The sequence below is a fragment of the Gopherus flavomarginatus genome, chromosome 1, assembly GCF_025201925.1.
Source record: "Gopherus flavomarginatus isolate rGopFla2 chromosome 1, rGopFla2.mat.asm, whole genome shotgun sequence".
In the NCBI taxonomy this organism is placed as follows: domain Eukaryota; kingdom Metazoa; phylum Chordata; order Testudines; family Testudinidae; genus Gopherus; species Gopherus flavomarginatus.
Window position 1 is genome coordinate 81,492,136 of NC_066617.1, and position 23,308 is coordinate 81,515,443.

The 23,308-nt window shown below is 37.9% G+C and overlaps 1 protein-coding gene across 4 annotated transcripts in view; it reads left to right on the top strand.

The window, feature by feature from the left end:
- The window catches only part of LRRIQ1 (leucine rich repeats and IQ motif containing 1), a 170,305-nt gene that overhangs the window by 146,333 nt on the left and 664 nt on the right, over positions 1 to 23,308 (top strand). For 3 of the 4 annotated variants that reach the window (XM_050934120.1, XM_050934141.1, XM_050934158.1), the window contains 2 exons: positions 3,725 to 3,845; positions 21,662 to 22,899. In XM_050934120.1, the coding sequence (XP_050790077.1) occupies positions 3,725 to 3,845; positions 21,662 to 21,798 (258 nt within the window). In that variant the 3' untranslated portion in view covers positions 21,799 to 22,899. Of the gene's footprint in view, positions 1 to 3,724; positions 3,846 to 21,661; positions 22,900 to 23,308 lie in introns of those variants that run through there. The other variant, XM_050934131.1, reaches the window with a different exon arrangement.

The window sequence follows — 23,308 nt, forward strand, 5'->3', positions numbered from 1 at the left end:
AGAGAAATGTTCCAAAGCTGCTACTGCTAAGCAAAACCTCTAAGAAGAGTTAACAGAGGAAAGTTATCCTACTAACATTCAGGAATTTGTAACGGTAGCAGGAACGTATTATACAGTAATTCAAATTCCTGATCCTAAAATAATGTTTCCTCTTCCCTGAGCCCTAAAATTACTGCAATTTTTTGTCTGTGGAGTAGATGCTATGAAAGGTCAACGAATGCATTGAGCAGCTGAAGAGGACAGACAAGTATCATTACCCTAGAGCAGGGGTGGGCAAAATACGGCCTGTCTAACATTTCCGCCTGGCCTGCCAGGCTCTTTAGCTGCCCCCTCACAAACTCCGGGCTGCTAAAAGTCCCACGGCACACCAGGGTGCTCAATCAGGCTGTCTACCTGACATGGCCTCAGGCTGCTGTCAGAAGCAGACAGCTGCTACTGGCATGTGTCTGCGCTCCCCTGGTTGGGGGAAGGCAGCTCCACGTGCTGCCCCCATGCCAGCTCCATCCTCACAGCTCCCATTGGTCGGTTTCGGCCAGTAGGAGCTGCAGGGGCAGTGCTTACTGGCGTAGGCAGTGCACAGAGACCCGCTGCTCCTCTCCCCCGCAACGGACAGACAGAGAAGTGCCACGGTGCCAGCAGCCAGCTGTTTCTGGAGCAATATGGGGCCCATGGCATGCAGGCAGCCTGCCTGAGTGCCCTACTACACCACCAGCTGGAAGCTGCCTGTGATAAGGGCCTCCCAGCCAGGGCCTGCACCTTACATCCCCTCCCGCACCTCAACTCCCTGCACAAGGTCAGAACCACCTCCTTCATCAAAACTCCCTCCCACACCCCTCACCTATTCCTGCACCCCAATCTCCTGCCCCAGCCCAGAGCCCCCTCTTGCACTAAACTCCCTCCCAGAGCCCACACCCTTTCCATTAATATAGTAGAAATGTGCAGCCCATGACAGCTTAGCAAAATTGTGGAGTAGCCCTGCTGCAAAAATAATTGCCCACCCCTGCCCTAGAGGATGAGAGGTTGCGCTTTGGACTTTATAACAGCTCCAGCTAGAAATTGCAATAATGGGGAAGGTGTCTGGAAGAGTGATAAAACAAAAGTAAAGGGAACAATTTGTGCATTGTGGGTTGAGGAGCCCAAGGCTTGATCCCACAATCTTCTCTAACATGGGGTTCTCAGAAGCTTTAAATCTGGAATGGAAATGTAACTTTGATTCCACTCACTGCTCATTAATTCCTCATCTCCTGGAGCTCCAAGAACAGGAGGTGTTATACTGTGACTCCACAACTTCACAGATAAGGAGAAAATCCTAAAGCACTGCAGAGACAGAGGGGGGAAATGTATTTTAATGTTTCTCCCCAGTTACATCTTTAAGTAAATCCTCTTTTACCTGGCAGTGCTAAAGGTCACAAAGGCAATGTGGTGCAGACAGTCTACAAATCCCGCAAAACAGCAGCTTTCATTTGACAGAAGGAGATTGAGGTGTGAGGATATGAAAAAGCCTGATACTCATAAAATAAAACCAATCACTCAGAGTCTCAGAGAATGAGTGAATGCCAGGTTTATTCCATTTCATTCCATTTCTCTTGCTCTCACTCTGTTAACGTGGAGGTGGATTCATTTTCTTTCTCTTTTCTGAATCGTTTTACTCTGCTTCTGAAATTTCCTTTTACAGATCATTGATACCTGTCAGAATTTAGTTGCAGTTTGAATGGAGATTACAATGGGCATTTTTTCACGATGATATCTTTTACCTGTCCACTTCAAGTCAGGAATTTAATACTTACAGGTTGCTCTCTTGTCAATGACTATTGTCTCTTTTATGTCTCTCTGACATAAGATACTATTACTTTTCTCATAATGGTGGTTTTATTTCTTTGGTACTTGTCATATCAGAAGTCTCCTAATTTTCCTCTCAGCCATAGAATCTGCTTAAAACCCAAAATTTTATTTAACAGTAGCATTGTTTTGAAATAGCATTTTAGGCCCTATTTATATATTGTAAACAAGCTAAAAAGGACACAGACCTTTTTCGTTTCCTTTGCAGGTTGTCTTTAAAACCTCCATCTTACACAATGTTTTTTTCAAGGACAAGATGGTGCTCCCAACACAGCCTGACTTCCTTCCAAAGTTGGTGATGGTGTTTCACCTTCATTAGTCAATATCCCTTTTCATATCATTCCTTTACTCACATCTGGTGCAGTGAAGCCCTTCTTCACCAGATCAATGTGAAAACAGCCCCTGAATTTTTATCTGGAGCAGACTTCATTTCTCAGAAAGTCATCACAAAGGCTGTGAGCAATCTTATTTTCTTGTGCTGTTTTGAATGCAAAAACTATTGAAATCTATCTAGCATCACCATAGTTGCTAGACTCCACAGAAGAAGGAGGCAGGATCTGAAGCAGTAGGTTTTCTGACTTGGGTCTGATAGCACCAAGGATGGTACAGTGACCTTTCTCTCTTTGCATTGAAGCACAATAAGTTGAAGTTCCTACTGAGGATCCCTACAAGCTGACACATAATGTCACAATTGAGCCCAAAATGTGTACATACATATGTATGTGTGTGACCACGTGTGTTTTTATATAGTAATAATGTAGAATAAAATTGCTACTGTTCAAGATGTGTGACAATAAACATAGTCAACATACACTTCCTATTGCAGCTTTTTTTCTTTGACATATCTGGTGCAGTTTAGTCTCCCACAATGGAAATCTATCAAAATGGGTATCTTCAGAGAAGAAATAATTACTTTCCTATCATTGTTTTCATTGAGGAGATCCATTTTGACAGCTTACTACTCCCCACCAGAATGGAGACTCGGACATTTGAATATATGTATATTGTTAATCTGCTTTTGTTTTAGAAATATCACTCCCTACTAGAAAGAGAACTGACCATAAAAGCACAGTGGACTGCTAGGTTCCTAAGCAAGGGTGTTGCAGGATATCCCCTGCTTGGATTAATATCTCAGATCTTCTAGATAAGGGAATTCTCATTAAGTACATCTAGGTTCAAGCTCCTAAGAGTATCATCTATGGAGTATGGTATCTTCCAGGTCACTGTTTCTATCTCATGCTTTATGAGCCCCCAAGATCAAGAACTCAGTGTTAGAATGAGAGAACATTTCAATTTTATGTTATTGTATTTAGGTTCATATATCATGTCCATCACCAACATGTACCACCATTGCATGCCAGATTATAATTAATATAATACTCGGAGTATAATTTAAATGCTCTTTGATGGCCATGGTTAAGTAGCAAACCGCTAAAAGATGAAATTACTTACTGCATGCTTGATTGATAGAATTGATACTTGCCCTGGATAAAACATAACTATTGCAGAAAATAATTTGATATGACATTTCTGGCATTCAGCTATGACTTAAATTATAGACCGGTCAGTAAATGATCTTAAGCTGTTCAAGGTTTCATCAGCTGTCTGCGAGATTGATTTTCTTCAAAATTACTGTACTGAAAAGTTTTCTTTTGTTGTGTACTGACTCAGATCACAAACCACAATTTTAAGATCGGCTCTTATTTACAAAAATGCTTTGACATAGTGCATTTGTTCAGCCAAGGCAGCAATAAAGGACTGTGGTATCATTTTGAAGAAGGTTGTTTGACAGAGTCTGTTTATTTATTTGAGGTAACGTGAGCTGCATTCAGAAAATGTCATATTTTGTTTCATGATTGTGTACGTTCTCTCCCATGGCTCCCAGGCAAGCCCTGTAAGCAGAGAAGACACGGATTTAGACCTTATTTCCATGATCAGTGGAAGTGCTTTGACTCAGAACAGAGAAAAAAATAATCAGCCACGCAGAAACTCAGCAGGATGTTCAAGTAAGTTGTGGTTTCTTTCAATATTGACTTTAAAATAAGTTGATGGAATTGCCTGTCTAACTGCATTCTCATATAGACGGGATAGGATGCCAGCCATTGGAATGTCTAGTAACATATATATTTGATTCTTTCTTACCTGAAACTTTCCCTTTATGTTTTACATCTATCTCTCTCTCTATCTGTGTGTGTGTATACCTTCTAAATCACTTCAAAAAATTAACATCATTAGATTTTTGTCTTTTAGATAATTGAAATGTGATTCTCCTGTAAGCCATACCAAATCTTTTGATCATTCATTTCCTAAAAACATATTTTTGTCTAACTCTTTAATTATGAAAGAAAAAATTTGTACTTCTAAAGAATTGATTTCTTGTCTTTCCTCTATAAAAGTTCATTAAAATATTTAGGGAAAGTTGATTTATATAACCACGAAATGCCAGTACATATATCCCAATCAAGGCACATATTGCCATGAATTCAGTTATTAAATTGGGATGGAAGTAGTGATGACTGCTGGACTCTAATAGCAGATGGTATTTTCAAAGTTCTGGGGAAACTTTATCACCCTTTAAATTTCATAGAAATAAACAAGAGAATCAGCACTGAAAATAAATGTTCTAATAATTATTAAAAATCATAAAAAGCTTAACTTTTTAAGCTTCAAGTTTTGCTTTGCATAGTAAAACTAATTGAGGAAAATTGGGAAATCTGTTGTATAAATATATTATATTCCATATGCTATTTATATTTTTGATGTAGATTTTGGAAAATGGGACTTTCAAGAATAAATGAAATTTGAGAGATTGGGGGGAAAGACCACATAGGAAGTGTAAGAGGTATTTAAAGACCTAGGCAGATTTGTGTAGTTCAGTAGTACTGTATAACTAGTGAAGTTCATTGAGATTGTTCATATCATTGTAAAATAGGTTATTTCAACAAAAAGTAAATCTAATCACTGGTTTCAGATATTTTGATCAGACCATTACCATTGACATTAATGTTGACTGTTCAGTTTAAATGAAACTTGAACCAAAGTCCAATAAATTAATGTCCTAAAAGAAAAAAGTAGACATAAAAGCATAAGGAATACTTTTTTAATCTATATTTTGCTACTGTAATTTAAAAACGTTTAAAATAAAGGCTGAAATAATGATACAGCTGGAATACAGTCAGTCAGTCAGAAAATCCACTAACAGCAAAAAAAGAAAACATTGCATCTAATCCTACACTAAGTAAAATCAATGGCAAAAGTCCCACTGAGCTGAAAGGAAGTAGGGTTGAGCCTACTGTGCTCATAAGTGTACAGTGATAGAAAGTCCTGTAATGAACACTTAAATGAATTGTTCATAAACAAATACATGTATAATGAATGCATCTTATCTATAATTCAATTTAAAAAGCCTTCATAAATGCAACATATGTCAAACAATATATATATATAGAAACCTCAGATCACATATAATGATGAAAAGAGAGTGTCTGTTTTATTAAATAACAACATATAACATATTGTGTCCTAGTTTGTAATCCTAGTCCTGTGTGACCATCCTGGTAAACATGGGGGTGTGTATCACCTTCATCTCTTGGGTAGCCATGTAGCTTTTTTCCAAATTGGGAATTGGGCACAAAAGGAGGATGGACATCACCACCACTACCATGCAAACAAGTGCACAGGAAGGAACAAAATGTTGGCAGAGCCGTATTGTGTTTAGGTGTGTGTGAGATGGGGTGGAGTATGCTGAGAGTGGCAGTAGGCCCCTCCCCCTCCATCCTCCCTTGCACAACCCAGAAACTCAGGGAGAATTGTAATTCAGAGTAGTGCCCTTGTATTTGTGTCTTTGGTACAGATTTCAGAAGACGATTGATACTAAAGGCATACAAAACCAAGACTATGTGAACCCATCCTCTCTTTCTTCCCATCCTCCTCCCCTCAGGCCACTACCCTTCCTTCTTCCAAGCAAGTTGTGAAGGGCTCGATACCTGATGCGATCACTTTGCATGCCCCGTTTCTGTTCATGCCAGCACTTAGCGCTGGATGATTTAGTTGGGGATTGGTCCTGCTTTGAGCAGGGGGTTGGACTAGATGATCTCCTGAGGTCCCTTCCAACCCTGATATTCTATGATTCTATTTCTGTGTGTGATGTTAATTCCAGTATAGACAAAAATACGAGTTAGAGTCTCTCTGCTTGCCCCCCATTAACCATCTTTCATTCACAACCCTCCATTGGCTCAAGTGAGTACCATGTCCCATGTTCACATTTATTGTAGCTGAATACTATATTTAAGAGAAAGAAATGTGTGGGGTCTTTGACTCAGAAAGGCAAAAATCTCTGTCTCTCTCAACTTGTCTTTCCTACCTTTCGCTATGCCCCTCCACCCCACCTACTCCTGCTACACATCACAGCCCCTCACATCTTGCCATCATGCTTCAGTGAGCCATCTTTCTCTTCTTTTTATTTTCTCTTTCTCTCTTATATCCCCTCTTTCTTTCTTTCTTTCTTTCCCACACCATGTTTTCATATTTCCTTTTCCTTCTCCTGGAAGGGGTGGGGCGGGGCAGGTAGCTGGTGCTCCCATTATGCCTCTGCAGTGCAGGACAAAGAAAAGGAGCTCTGACTAGGATCAATGAGAACTGTGAGGAGCAGCCCCTTCAGCATGTAGAGCAACCCAAGCAGCTCTGTATCCTCAAGACAGAGATGCAGTTAAATGAGATCTAGAACTCAGAACTAAAATCTGAGACAGTGATAGCCAAAATGAGACTGTTGGCAAAGTTCCCACTGGAGAAGTAAACTCAAGTTCTGAGCTGTTCTCTCCCCATCCCTCCCTTTCCTGGTCAAGGAAACTCAATGACTCTCTTTCTACCCTGTACTCTCCCAGGCAGGGGGTGGATAAGGGAAATGCAGTGGAACAGTATGTCTCAACTTTACTAAGCCATCTGATATGGTTCCACAGAATATACTCATAAAGAAAATTGTGCTGTGGATTAAATGGAGCCACTGCAAATTGGATATACAACAAGCTAAAACATCAACATAAAGAATAGGAATATAAGAATTGCCATATTGGATTGGACAAGTGGTCTCTTTATTTTAGTATCCTGTCTCTGCCACTGGCCAGTACTAGCTGCTTCACAAGAAGGTTCAGGAAACTTTGAAGTAGTGAGTTTTTGGATAGCCTACCCCCAGGAAAAATTTCATCACAACCCCATTAGTTAGAGATTGACTTGTGCTCTGAAACATGAGGGTTTATATCCCTTCGAAAACTCATGGCTGATAATTTTTTTGTTTTTTTTTTCAGTCATTGCTATTATAACTCCGGGTGTTCTCATCATCCACATAAATGTTCAGTTCATTTTGAATTTTGTGAAGGTGTTGACCTCAGTGACATCTTGTGGCAGAGAATTCTAAAAGCAAAATGGAGTATGGTGTTAAAAACAAAATGTTTATGATTATTAAATGTTCAGCCTTTCAGTATCATTTCCTATCCCTTTGTAATTGTATAAAGAGGCAGGGTGAATAAGTAGCCACTATATCGTCTTAATTGTCTTAATTAGTCTGTGTACCTTTAGCAGTGATTATTAGTGGTTTATTGTCAAATAAAGTCATGCAAAGTTCAGGTATGAGTCCAGTACTAATTAATATTTTAATTAATGTCAGGAACTTTGTAGTAAATAGGACAGTAACCAAGCTTGTAGATCATTTTTATGTAAGACCATTAACATTCTAGATGCTTAGGTAATACAAAATTGTGGATTGGATTTTTTAAAGAGAATTAGAATATAGTACAACTTGGACAAATTGGAAGGATAAACTAAAATACTTACACCAATGCCCAGTTTGTGGTCATATAGTGCAAGACCTGATCACAGTGACCTGTTTTCAGTCTCCTCCTCCTTCATTCTGTCACCATGACTCCTCTTGTGATTTTGACTTCCAATGCTAATTATTCCTAAATCTGCCTCTACTCCAGACCTCTCCCCACTCCAACCAGTCTTGCACTTTTAGTTGTCTCTCTGACATCTCTTCTGCGATGTCCAGCCACCATCTCCATTTTTCCTAATTTGAACATATCCTTTTTTTCTCCTAATCACTGGCCTTCTCATCCTTTATCTCCATTCTCCTCCTTGTTTCTGAAGCCTGTAATTTTGTTATCTTTTAGAATGGGATTCCCATACAGATATGCATGATTTAGAATTGAAAATCAATGGGACTTGTGCTCTTAAATCACACAGGTGCTTTTCAGTATCCCACCTTTAATTCTTACCTCTCCTCCTCCCCACATACTAGTCTCTTGCTGGGTCGCTGATTTAGGAAAGCATCACTTCTCAGGCAAGGAAGCTTGCTTTAATCAGATGACTAAATCCTGGCACTTCTTCCTTATCGTTCTTATCAGAATCTACACTTGATTTACCATCTCCACTGCTAAACCTCTATCCACTCCCTGGTCACCTCCCACCTCGATTACTGCTCTACTACATCAATATATTGTGAAATTAAGTTCATCATGGTTAATGAAGCATTTGTATACTACAGTGATAAGACTACAAAAAACCCTCTAGTTAAATTAACGAATTAAATAAACAGTAATCTCCAGACAGTCATTCCAGAAATTTAGTCTTCTCTATCATCTTTACCTTTATTTTGCTGCTAGCAGTCTATAAACTCATGGAGCAGGAAATATTTTATTTCTGAGCTAAATCCCAAAGTCTTTACTCATATTTTACTGATTCTATACCTAGCTAACTGCCATTGACTCCAGTGACAATATGCCTCAGTAAAAAATGGACCAGGGATCTCCATATTTGACCTTGTATCTTTAAAGAGATATATATACACTTACAACAGTATAAAAATGTTTATTAATAGTAATAAAATGCACAAAAGGCAAAGTTACCATGGAAACCTTAATTTCGAGCATCCTAGCTTTTGTCTGCTCAACCAGCTGGAGAAGTACAGGAGCATCAATGCTCTGGACCCTCAGAGGAGACAGCATTGGGTACAGCTGCCCTTACTTAATTGATTTACTGTAGCCAGTAGAACTACAGCATGCAAATTAATGAGTGAGGAATGATGATGAATGATTGAGTTGTCTGTGATATCACAGTGGCACTAAAGAATGACATGAACCATTGAATTGGCCCTGATTGTAATAAGTGTCAAACAACAGTCATTAGTGAAGTTACTTAATTACAAACTTTTTCAAATGTGTGTTTTTCCAGTTTTTCTCGTTTTGACTGTATGGAGAGTTTAAAGGATTAGTAACAAGCCATTGGAGAGGCCTGAAAGCTTCTGAAAGTCAATGTAATTTTATAAAGAAATTTTTAAGGGATCATTTTTAATTAATTTTAACTGCTTAACAGCTTACTTGAAATAGACAAAAAATTCACTCTTCACTCACAGATTAAGTGCTGTAAATTTGGAGAAGATACAGTGTTTTAGTCATATAAAATAAGGTCTTTTAGCCCCGGCCTTACATTAAATCGAACCCTGCCTTATCTCTGGAATCACAACTACTGCCACCATAATTAGGAGTAAGGTGGATACCTTCTGTAGGCTTATAGCTGGGTGAGGTGTCCATATATTTTGGCAGACCTGCATTCCATCAAACAGAAGACATGATGGGAGAACAGACTGCTGTACAAACTTTACGTGTGAGGTGACTGGGAAATGTTCTATGATTCTGACATGCCTTGAAATCTTGATAAAGGTTGTAATACCTAGTAGAATGGCATGGATACTATTGAAAAGTCTGAAAATTTTAAATATAACTTTAAGGTGGAGAGCACGTCATAGTAATAATTACTTATTTAAATGTATAACATCTCTGTATATTTAGGACTGTATTGTCCTCTCAGCTATTATCAAAATACAGACTTTCCAAATATGTACTTTTTCAACTGTGAGGGATATAATATTGATACTTTTTGTTCAATATATAATTAAGAATAAAACAATATCAGCTACTAACAGAAGTTACATAATGTTACTGTAGCTATTACTGAGTTTATTAAGTTGTTTTTAAAGCACAATGTGTGAGGAAACACAACAGAATAGAACTTGTTTGCACAAAATCTGAGAGAAAGAGAAAAGAGATTTTCTGTATAGCAAGTGAATTGTATCACTGGCCTATATTATAGCTACTTGGGAGAAACTGTGGTCTACTGAGAAAAGTATTGGAGTGGGACTCTGTCACTACCTGCTAGGTGAACTTGGGCAGGTCACTTCCCTTCTCTATACCTCAGTCTCTGCATATGTAAAATGAGGATAATAATACTGACCAAATATGTAAAATGTATTGATAGCTACTTATGAAAACTTGGTAGTATTATTTTATTAACTACCAAGAGTAATATGTGAGAAAAGGAGCAAGTCAGTACTAATTATATATTTCCTGCTCATTTATGAGTTAGCTAAACTGCTTGGAACCTCCGTGTCAAGACAGGGGAAGTCCTACAAATGGATCCATCCAGGCATATCCAGGCATCACCGAGAACCCCATTTAAAGTCCATGGAGCTCTGTAACAGTGCAAATCAATTTGTATGATCAAGGCCTTTCTTGGCAAAAATAAACACATGGCCAGACATGTGAGGCAAGTGAGGTACTTATCATTAAAACAAAGCAAAGTTGGTTGGTCAGACTGTAGGTCTATCAGCTTTGACAGTTTCTTTATTTTCTCTAACTTTTTTCTGGATATATTAAATGACAAAAGTGCAGTATTACTCTCAAGTTATATTATTTAAAATTTGACAGTGCATCATAAAATAAAATGGCACAATGAATTACAGATTCATGGAAATGACATGGGCTTTCCTTTCAAAAATTTTCTTTAGACTTATGCAGGGGTTCTGGAACAATTTGTATAGTGGAGGTGCTGAGAGCCATTGAACCAAACTGTAAACCCTGTATATGATGGAAAGCACTTCAAGCTAGTGCATGCAGCAGCAGCCCTGCACCCCTGCTTCCAGAACCATGGCCTCAAGCCTACAAGTGAAGTGATTCAGCATGGGTAGAATCCTATATGTCCTCATGGAGCCCTATTGACTTCAATGTACAGGTGCAGGGATCCTCCCACATGCAGCCACTTACAAGATAAGCACCTTAGGTTTGATTTTAGTAGCGAATCGCAAGTAATAATGGGACAGAGTGAAAAGCTGGACTTCTGGGTCAAATCTTGATTCCACTGAAGTCAGTGGCAAAACTCCCATTAACTTCGGTGGGACCAGGATTTCACCCATAATTCATTAACACCATAATAATAAAGCCTATTTATTGCATCCCTTTAATAAAGTGCTTAATCTGTTTTTAGAATACGTATTTTGTTGAGAAAACCCTAGAAATAATGCATACATAAATATTGTTTTCACCTCCGAGGCCTATATATATAATGTAACAGATAGAGAGACAGACATAGATCTATAATTACACACACAAACTTCATTAAAAGAACATTATTAAGGTTAAAAAGTCAAACACTCAAAAGTTAGGAAAGGCCAGAATTAAGGTGCCTGTGCAACCTTAATTTGACTCCCTTGTGCATATTCATTATGAGAGTCTAGTTAAATGATTACATAGTGTATTTTTTTCTAACAAGATCCCTTTGCACAGAATGGATAGTGCTCATTTAATAGGCAGCTATACAATATTTTGTTTTATCTTTATTGTTCAATGTGTGGCCTAGGCCTTATTTATTGCACACTATTCAAACCCTGCTCTGAAGAGAGAATTATTATTTTCCATATGGGCTTTTCTCTGGCACTCATTGCTATAGTACAAGGGTGGCCAAACTCATGCGACTCTTTTACAGTTAAAGTGCAGCTTGCAGGGCCCCCGCTATGTCTCCCATTCTCTGCCTACCAGACTTAGAGGAGAGCTCAGGGCTTCAGCCCCATGGGAGGTGCCTGCCAGAACTCGGGGCTTCAGCCCCACTCTTGCAGAAGCCCCAAGCCTAGGCAGGCATCTCCTGTGGGGCTAAAGCCCCTAGCCCCACCACCCTTCCACAGGGCAGAACCCCAAGCCCTGGAAGGTGTGCCTGGCTCTCAAACTTCTGAAGATTATCGTATGTGGTTCGGAGGGTCAGTAAGTTTGGGCACCTCTGTCATAGTATAATTCCCAATTCTGAACCTTAGCGTCCAAAATATGGGTACTAGCATGAATTCCCCTAAGCTTAATTACCAGCTTAGATCCTGTAGTGCTGCCACCAATCAGGACTTAGAGTAGATTGCCTGATAAACTCTAGTCTCCCTCAAAACCTTCCCTGGAGACCCCCAAGACCCAAATTCCTTGAGTCTCACAACAAAGGGGAATAAATCATTTTCCTTCCCCCTCCTCCCTTCCAGGTGTTCCCTCCCTGGGCTCCTGGAGAGATATACAGATTCAAGCTCCGTGAATCTAAACAAAGGGATTTCTCCTTCTCCTTTCTTCCTCCCAGATCTTTCCCGCCCCGAGTACACTAGGAGATCACAGTGATTCAATCTCCTTGAATCACAACACAGAGAAATCAGGTGGGTCCCCCCCTTTCTCTCCCCCTCCCTTCCTCCCTGTTAAGTACAGACTCAATTCCCTTGAGCCTCAACAAGGGGAAAAAATCAGACAGGTCTTAAAAGCAAAATTTTTAATAAAAGAAAAAAAGAATAAAGAAAATCACTGTAAATTCAAGATGGAATATTACAGGGTCTGTCAGCTTCTAGAAACTGGAGAAAAAGCCTCCTCCAGCAGAAATACAATATAAAATACTTCCAGCCAAATACACATTTGCAAATACAGAAACAATCAAAAGACTATAACTGCCTTTCTTACTAAAATACTCACTATAAAAGACTGTAGCAGGGAGATTGGCAAGAAAACTGGTTGCCCGTCTAGTCCCTTCCAGGACCCAGAGAGAACAAAGCCAAACCCAAAAAACACAAACAAAGGCTTCCCTCCACCGAGATTTGAAAGTATCTTGTCTCCTGATTGGTCCCCTGATCAGGTGTTTGGTTCCCTGTTTGTTAACCCTTTACAGGTAAAAGAGACGTTAACCCTTAACTATCTGTTTATGACAACCCCGCTATAGTATCTGAGTGCTTCCAGACATTATCTTCACAACACCCCTGTGCTAGGTTGTTGGTATCCCCACTTTACAGATGGGGAACTCAGGCAGAGAGACTGAGGTCAAAAGTATCCACTAATTTTTGGCACACAATTTGAGATACTTACCTCTTGGTTTTTTTCAGAGCAGGTAGCATAATATAGCACGATATACATTCAAAGCACAGCTCTCATTGACTTCAGTTGCAGCTGTGAGTGCTCAGCACTTTGCAGTTCAAACTCCAGGGTGTGAAGTCAGGCACCCAGAAAAGGAGGAACACATAACTAATGATCACCTCTGAAAAGTTTGATTTAAGTGACTTGCCTAGCATCACATAGTAACTTAGTGACAGAGTCAGAGAGAAAATGGAATTCTCCAGGGCAACATTCAGTGTCTTGACCATGAAACTGCAGTCCCGCCTCATTTACTACACATCTTCCATCGTCTACAACAAATGGACTGGGGTCCAACAGACAAAAGCCTCCTGTACTACACAATACTTATTTATCTTCACAGCAGGTCCATCATATTCACTGAATGAGGCAGGAGTCTGATTGGAAAAAATAGTGCTTGTGCTTGTAATTGAAGACTGTATCATAGTCCATGCGTACATGGGGAAATGAATTAAGATTGCAAGGCAAACCTTAATTCTGGTATTTCCTAATTTTGCGTGCTTGACTTTACAATATTAATCATGTTGTTTTAATGTAGTTTTTTGTATAGAATTTTCTAGGTTTTTAAATAAGCAAACTGAAAAAACAGAAATTCCTTCATGTAATATATTGACATCTACTTGGGTGATTATTAGGGCTAGAACCTTTAGATCCACCACACAGACCTCTGCCACTTGAGCTAACTGAGTAAAATAACCTGTCATCATCCTCTATCTGAATTAGCACCCACTTTGCCAGTGGGTTTTATTGATATTTTCTGATTTCAGGGGAATGGTGGGACACAGGAATCTGGGGCTTCATTTCAGGCTCTGGAGAGGAGTGTGCTCTGATGGGCACAGACTTTTCTTCTTATTTCCCCAAGCTTGACCACTTCTGCTCCTTTGCCTCCAACCTGTCCCAATCCTGTCTCTTCCTCATATGTGGCTCCTTGTCCAGTCAAGGCCAGCTTTAGGCCTATTCCACCAATTCCCCCGAATTGGGCCCCGCACCTAAGAGGGCCCCACGCTCAGTGAGACTCCCTTCCCAGGCTGGAGGTGCCTTTTTAATTTTTACTCACCTTGTGGTGATCTGGGTCTCCAGTGGCACTTTGGCGGCAGGTCCTTCGCTCGGTCCGGGTTTTCGGCGGCATTTCGGTGGCAGGTCCTTCAGTGCCGCCAAAGACTCGGAGCACCGCCCTGTAAGTACAAGCCCCACATGTTTTTTTATGTGTGTTGGTTTTTTTGTCATCCATGCCAGGGCCCCATTGAAACTGTTCGAATTGGGCCCCACACTTCCTAAAACCAGCCCTGGTCCTCATCCCATTCTCCTCATCTAGCCAGTCTCAGGCTCCACTCCTGAGCTTCTTATCCAGGTCTTAGTCTCCCACCACCAGTCCCATAGGGTCTTTTTCCCACTCTCAATCCCAGTCTCCTTGCCATTTCAGTGCCAGTTCCCTCCTCCCAGCTCCTCATGCCCTCAACTTCCAGTCTCAAACTCCCCCCACCACTGGCTCCCTGTCCTATTATACTGCCTCCTTCCCTCCCACACACACAGTCCAGTTCTTGTTCCCTTTGCATTTGATTCAAGCAGTTTCCTATTCCATGCCTGGACCTGGCCCAACCTGCAGGAGCAGTTGTAGAGAAAGTCCTACTCAGTCCCTGCAACTCCAGACCAGAGACGCTCAGTGTGGGCCTAATCTTCTGGAATGTATCTGCAAAGCTCTAGCAAGTCTGTACTGATCACATGTGAATGCAGATTTTTGAAAGGCTTATAACGTGGCTAAATTCAAACAGATCATGGGAATGGTAAAAGACACATCCTTGACATACAGGCTGCCTCCTTGCTAAAATTGAAGCCCCTGCTCCATAGCACAGATGTTGTAGAGCTTCTCATATAAAAGGTCACCAAAATAAAAAGAATCAGCTTGAGGCAGATAGCTGGCATGAAAAATTTATTTCAGCCAAAATAGGTAAAGCTTGGCAAAGAAACTGAAAACATAGTCTTGTAATGGGAAGTGCCAGCAACCTTAATATCGGTCCCACCTGTGATTTACAAAATGCTGTGTTTTACAGTTATTTGTAGGGAAATTGAGAAACTAGATTATTGGCTTTTTAAAACATTGTTTCATTATATATAAATGCCATAAATAAATAGTTGCAATTTAAGGCCCATATCCTACAAACACTTAAACATTTGAGTATCTTTATGCATTTGAGTAGTCCTTCGGAGATCAATGAGGGCACTCATGTGCATAAACATTTGTAACGTGGGCTGAAGTGACAAAAAAAATTTGAAATTAGTTGTCCTGTTTATAAAATTCAAAAATCACGCTCCAATCGTATAAATGCATATGCAGGTCCTTGACATGAAGTCAAGAAGACCCATGCATAAAGTTTAACACTTGCCTAAATGTTTACAGGACTGGGATTTAACCAACAAGAATATCATGAAAGATCAGATGGGTAGCCATGTTAGTCTGGATCTGTAAAAGCAGCAAAGAGTCCAGTGGCACCTTATAGACTAACACGTATTGGAGCATGAGACAAAGTAGATATTCACCCACGAAAGCTCATGCTCCAATGCGTCTGTTAGTCTATAAAGTGCCACAGGACTCTTTGCTGCTTTTATCATGAAAGATGTTATACCCCAAATCCTGTGAGATTTTTTTCCTCATGTTTGATCTTTACACATCCCTTTCTAAATAGTACACTTGTTAAAAGTGTCATTTATATTACAAAACTGATAAGAAGAGTTGTTTTTAACAGGTCCGTTTTTGAGTCTGAGAAGTGGTTGGGGCTTCTTGATGCTACTACAGAATAAGAGTGAAATAATAATACAGGGAAAACTGATCAAATTGAAAATTAGACTAAAAGTATTAAAATGTCATTTTAAACTGGTTTAAAAATGTATGAAACAGTGTAACTAAGAAAGATCACAATATTTGTTTATTGAGATACTAAATATGTTATACATTGGGAGTAAAATCCTCACCCTACTCTAAAACTCCCATTAATTTCAAAAGAACCAGAATTTCACCCTCAGCATTTTCTATTTATTTTCTCTCCTGATTTTTATCTACTTATTAAAAAAAGTTTAAATGGTAAAAATAACATTCAGGGGAAGTGGCAAGTGTAACTTCAATGTGAATATAAGAAACAACATTACAAAACAAATGCTGATCGATTGTAGCATCTAGCTCACCCCTAAACCTGCTGAATCTAAGTCATTCGCAGAGCTTAAACTGATGTAAACGCTTTGCTGCTAAGGATTTGTTCTGGTCACTTCCATTAAAATGTTGAATTTTTCTCTCCATGCTTTCTTTTGCAGTATTTGCTGTTAAGCAATACAATATGGTAAGGACTTTGAAATTAATTATATATCCAGACAACATGTTAGGTGTATTGATGAAAATCCTATGACGTATTAGCATACATCATGAAATTTCTAACATAACTTGTTTAACAAAGGTTTTTTTCTAGATACCAAGAGTTTAATTCAAAGCATTTTACATATTGCATTACTTATCCAAAGAGAGCATATGTAAACCTTGACATTTGTTAAAGAACCAAGGATTTAACCAAAAAAGACCAGAACAAATCATTAGCAGAAAACAGATTAAACTTCAGAGAAGTGACTGCTTGAAAATATGAACACACTAACCAAACTCAAGAGATGCTTTCAGCACGTATTTAAACAAAAATATTATTTGGTGCGTACAAGCACCTGAAAATATCTTTGAGACTTAGAGCATCACATAGCCAAAAACACACAGTGTTACTATAAACAAATCATTTTCAATAATAGCTTCACAATTTTAGAGGTATGAATAGTATGAGTTAGGTCACTTTTCTTGTTTAAGAATTGTTCACGATTTTATGCCCACCTGGCTAACTGTTATAATTTAACACAGTCAGTGTATAATTATTCTATTTAATAGACTTGTCTGATTCTATTTAAATGTAATACTAATCATACTTATTAATAAGGGTATTCTTGTAGTTGCCAGACAAATGCCAGTACGATCCTGTTGTTTTGCGTTACAGTTTATTTTGTCACTATGTGTATTCATTTCAAAAACACAAGGGCCTGATCTGAAGCCCACTGAAGTCAATGGGAGTCTTTTCATTGACTCCAGCGGGCTTTGGATAAGACCTAAAACAAATTAATATACGGAACACAAAATGAAGTGAAGGTAAAATGATAACTAGTCAAAATTGTTTATTTACATATATTTAACAAGTGATTAATGTAAATGCCTCCAGCTATTTTGCCAGCAAACGTTCTCCTAAAAATTACTTGTTTGTTCAGTTGTATACTAATCCACTGTGCACTCATTTCAGAGCAATGGCTTTTGGTTTAGAGAAAAGAAGCTATTACAGAATCCAATACTGTTGTAAAATCTGTTCGTGTTGTCATATAATAGGAGCTTTTATATATCATTAGCAATATCAGTATAAAAAGTTATAACTAACCCTGGAAAGATTGCAAATTATTGTTTATGTGTAGGGTCTGACTTTGAGAAAGGGCACAATGATAACAGCTGAAGGCCCACAGAATAGTTTTGCAATGAATAAATACCTGACCATGCAATTCTTACTTATGTAATTAGACCCATTGAGATTAATATTTGCTACAGCACCTTGAAAAATACAAAACAGTATACAAGTTCCAGGTATTATTTAGTAGGGATCTCTGGCTTTATCTCTCGAAGATCCAATCAGTCATCTTCCTCTCTCTCTCCATTCTTTTGTTGTCCCCACTCTAAAAAACACTTTAAAATAATATTCCTGCTTGGCCTCCTGTGGCCAGAAGGAAACAAGCAACTACAAACACATATACCAATGAGGAGGAGGAGGAAAAGAAAAATCAGAAGAAAAAAATATAAATAAACAGAAGAAACATAAGCTGGGATTTCAGTTACCCATTCATTTCAGCAAGAGACTGCAGTACAGAATTTCTGGGAATAAGTGGTGCTATATAAGTAAGGAATACTCTCTCAATTCAAAACGGTGTTGCTGATTTTATAAGTTCCTGTTGTGCCCCTGGATCTAGATGGGACTGGGAACACTGGAGATGGTTCTCTCTTTAGTGGAACGCTTTGCTCAAAGAAAAGTTTGTCCAGGTTTCTATTTTGATAGTGTAGAATTAAGAGACAGATTAAATTAAAATTACAGACCAATTGACAACAAAATAACTAAATTGGTTTTAATTGACTTCTTTTGTTATTTCAGTGCTAGTCTGTTTATGGACGCTCATTTTGTATAACTAAGACACTCTTAATGCAAAATAAGTGCGTCCATGCACAACTTTCTCTAAAGTATCTAACTGAATTGCAACCAAAACAGTTATTTCAGGGTCCATTTGTTTATAGACAATTCCTGGTTCTGCAGTGTCTGCCCTGCAGCTTGCTCCTCTTTCTTTTTCTTCCCCACAGGTTGTTTCTACATTCAACTCCAGAAAGGACTTGGATAAAATTGGGGTAGTTTTCTTACTAGGCGAACTCATCCATTGACTACCCAGACTGCTTCTGGCATAGATCACACAATCCCAAGGCCCAGTCATTAATGTGTAAACCAGTGGTGGTTTTCTGTGTGTAAAGCCTGCAGTGTCAGTCTAGAGTAGATATAGAAAAGAACAGGCTTCACTAGACTCCTATGCCAGTCTGACTCAATTCTATGTTCAAGGGACAATCTTTAGGTATGATAAGGTTGTTTAATCTCCCTATCCATTCAGTCTTTAGCCTTTCTGCTAAGACTGTCAGTAGTAGTAATAATAATAATAATGCCTAATTCTTATATAATGCTTTTCATCGATAGATCTCAAAGTGCTTCACAAAGGTCAGTATCATTATTCCATTTTACAGATTTGGGGAAACTGACACACATAGAGGTGATGTGTCTTGTGTGGTTATCTTATAGCTTCCCTAAACTCCTGGGATTTTATAGTAGTTTGGTTAGTCTTTCCCTTCAGAGAGTAGTTGAATTTTTTTAGCCCCTGAAGAGTAATCCTTTGCACCTCATAGATGGGTCTTGTCAGTTATGGAGGTAGAGAATGGCTAGATAGTCAGGGAGCCACAAATGGCACTCTTACAAATCCCCTTCTTTGCTCCACTAAATATAAACTCAGTGAAACAGAGAATCTGATCACATAGAATTTTCTGGAAACCTGGAAAATCATCCAGAAACTGAGAGATTAATCCTACTCTGTGACATTGTATAACTGTGTAGACTTTTTGAAGTCTGAGATGTGGTTATCATTCTTCTCACCAGGTTAATCACAGACTGTTGGAACACCACTTGTTGTCGACACAGTTTGCAAACTCTAAAAAATTATTAAATTCATATTTATTTACCAAAAAAAACACTTTTTTTCAAAAAAAATATATCAGTTACAATCAGAAATACAAAGTAAATGTGTGGACATTTGAAGCTGAAGTTTGGGGACTTTGGGGCAAGAACAGTTCATGCTGTAGTAGAAATGGTTCCCTTCTATCCAAATAGAAACATATATCTCAATAATTTTGTAAAACATTAACATTTATCTTGCAACAAATTGGAAAACAAATCTTACATTACCATTTTGAGAATAATATTTCATAGTACGGTCCCTTCCAGTGAATTATGGACAAAAAGGTGTGAGATGGGGAAAGGAAAAACATAATTAGCGTCACCACCTTTACCCATTCGTATTGCTACAGCTTTTAAGAGAAATGCTGGAGAAAGACTGTCACACACATACAATAGCACCAGCTTTTTTTTCCCTCAGTCTAAACATGTAACAATGACTTCCTCTTTTTCACAAATAAACAAACCAGCCTTTTTTTCTTAGCAACTGTGTTTTCCAACTTCAGAATCTCTCCTTCAGTTGAGAAAGAAACTTCTTAGTATTTTTGTTTTATTACACTTAATTTGAAACTTCACCAAAGAAATTATTGAATTTACCACTCTGCTGTTGTCAGCTTCGGGTATCTTCTGTGAGTGCTTTATGTCTTCAGTTAAAGAATGCCCTGAAAGTTTACAATAAACTTCATTAATTATTATATACCTTAACTCCAACCTCTTGCTCCCTAATAAAGGTCCTGTCTGTACAAGTGACATTTTCTAAAAATTTGTTACCATTGGTAAGGTAACAAAATCACCCAATGTTGAGAGCCCTAGTGTACATGGGGCAACAGCTGCCACAGTCATTTTTGACAAAGTATTAATTAGGTCTACTGTAAGTAGTATCAGAAAAGAATTGTGAGGAAAAATTAAATAAGAAAAATATGTATTGTTTGATTAAGCCACAACTAAAAATCAGGGATACATAAAAAATATTTGAAGGGTTAAAATATCAAGAAGAAAGAAGTGTTATTTTGTGTAGTGCATGACAATATAACTAGAAGTAATAGAATAAAATTAAAAGGGTTATGGAGACTGAATATCAGGGGAAGTGTCTTGCTGTGAGATACTGTTAGACTGTAGAATAAGCTCCAAAAGGAGTAACGAGGGTGCCATTGCTTGGGACTTAAAACTAAATTAGACAACACATATATAACAGTGTACAATCCTGTTTTGACTGAGGTGATATAATAGGCCTTTTTCATTTCTAATCTCTGTGATTATATGAACGCCTTTAATGCAGCTAATTAAAACTGTAGAAAATAATGTATGGACTACCCAAAAAGGGTAAATTAGAACAGGTTCTGTTGATAACTGACAGAAAGTCACTTGTAAAATTGTGTTATGCTTGCTTAGCTTAATTGCTTGGTAATAGACGCCTTAGACAACTGTTATCTTCACCATTTTCCTCTCTGAGGATTTGCTACACAATGTGAGATGTGTTACACAGAATATGAGAGGATTTTACATGCCTAATGAGAGGGAAGAAGACATTTCTATCAATTGAAAGGTTGATTTTCTTAAAATAAAAATTACATCTATGGCACACTCTATATATTACTCTCTTGTCTATTAAACTACCCATCTTGTCTCACACTGCTTATTTGTAGAAACCAGTAGTTGCGTTATTTGTATAGATGTTACTGAATACTGAATAATTTCATAAGATTTAAAAGTTTTGGGGGCATAGTGTCTTTATATATGCTTTTTGTCCCAGTTCTGTTTTCATCAGCACTAATGGCAAAAGTTCCTTTGACTTCAGTTAGAGCAAATCTGACCCATTGTATTTGTACTGATGTATCAAAACAATAACTAATTAAATAGATAAAACCACCAAGCTTGTTCTTTGTGTGGTTACAAAACATCTTTAATTATAAGAGTGACTTGTTTCTCTAATGTATCTTGTGCATATTCTTTAAAATATTTTCAAAATGGGCAGGGAAACTTGTTTGGAAACTACATTGCCTATGTATAATAATTTTGCAGTTTATTTTCCAAAATACTGTACTATATTTACAAAATTACTGCTACAAGCTTCTTTTAAACCTTGAAATTACTTTGAAGAAAAAGCACAAAGACAAAAGACATAAGCTATGCAAAGATATAAACAACCAAATTAGACATGTTGATGGAGGAATTTTTGCTTTTATTGTATTAAAATAATCTAATTTCGCTGAACTGATGACATATTTTCATGCCACTTGTTTGTTTGTCTAGCAAAGGACATATCTGCTTCAGAAAGAACACACGTGGGTCCATTTCGTAAAGAGCGGATATCGTTTCGAGACCATCCAGTCCAGCTTAGTGGGGGATGGGGAAGTGGCAAGAAGAAGGCAAAATCTTTGAAGAATTAGTTGAAACTTCGACATGCAAAATGTATGCAGAGCTGTTTCTTTTCAAGAGGTCTGTGATTATCAATTATTTCAGAATTCTACATATATATTACCAATTAAATACAAAGTTTCAGAAAACTGTGTTAGATTTATTTTACCAGACATGTTTTGCAGGTTTTTTGTTTTGTTTTCGTTTTCTGGTGATGATATTCTATACATATCATATTTTGTATTTGCAGTTGCTTCTGTGTTCATGTAGTATGGAATACAGAATCCATTAACTTCTGTTACTGTAATGTGATTTGTGGGTTTACTCATAACAATTAGTTTAGATGTATAAATGCAATCATGGGTCATTGAGGATGTATGTTAGAAACTGAAGTACTGATTTCTTATAATACAATAATGATATATATCATGTTTATACTTATGAACTGTGTTGTGAACTCTAATGGCCAAGAATGGTACCCTGAGAAAAGTCTACATGTATGTATTATTGAAGAAGCAATGGAAATTCTCAGCATGTTAGAAGCTTATAAAATGCTAATCTGTTTCTAGTAAGATGAGAGGTGCATATGAATTCTAATGCTAAATTATGTTAGTACTGTTCTGTTGTGATGCTATGGAAAGTTGCTAATGTTTTATATTTTTAAGAGCTTCTAGCATTTTTTCCAGTGAAAAATTGAATTTACCATCCTGAAATTTTCTCCCATGGAAGTGTAGCATTACATCTCTAGGTCAACGATAGGCAGTCTCTATTTGTTCAAGTAATTAGTCTCATTCAAACTAAAATGTGCATGCGTAAAAGTTTTGTGATAGAGCTTTAATGAAGGAAGCCTGAGAAATACTGTGTTTACATTTTAGCATGCTTGAAGTGAGTGCATGACTCTCATTGTTTTTAATAATCACTATGTTCATCCATAGACAGGGCAGAGAAGGTCATTTGATTTGTATTCCTATCTTTTAAATGGTTTCTGTTTAGAAGGTGGAAATTGCTAATTGGATATAGAGAAGCAAGTCTTTGGTGATTCCTCATCTGTTTGCTTTTGTCTCATCCTTTCTTGTGAAGCCTTAAACTGCTACAAACTGTGACTGAAGTGGGAAGGCTAATGGGGCTTGAGATGTCAGTCAATAAAGAAAACATAAATTCTTATGTTGTCATCATTTTTGGCAAATGGTGTAAATTCCATATGATGTTGTTTTGATAAGTGTCCATCATATTGTCTTCTTTTAACATCCACAAGTTAATACGGATTGAAAGTGTTTAACTTTATTGTCTTTTACTCTGAACAATCCAAAGGAAAGCTACATTAATACTGATGTGTAAGGACTTTTACTATTCATATGCGAAGTCATGAAGCTGATCTCTACCTGTTGAAATGCCTCATTATTTAAAAGAAACAAAAACATTCACTAATTTCTTACAATTTAAATTTTGAAAAAGATAAATTGCTGCTTACTCCATTGGGCCTGCTGTTGATAGGAAAGGCCAGTGTGACAGAATGCTGGAAAGTAACTGAGGAGCCTGCAC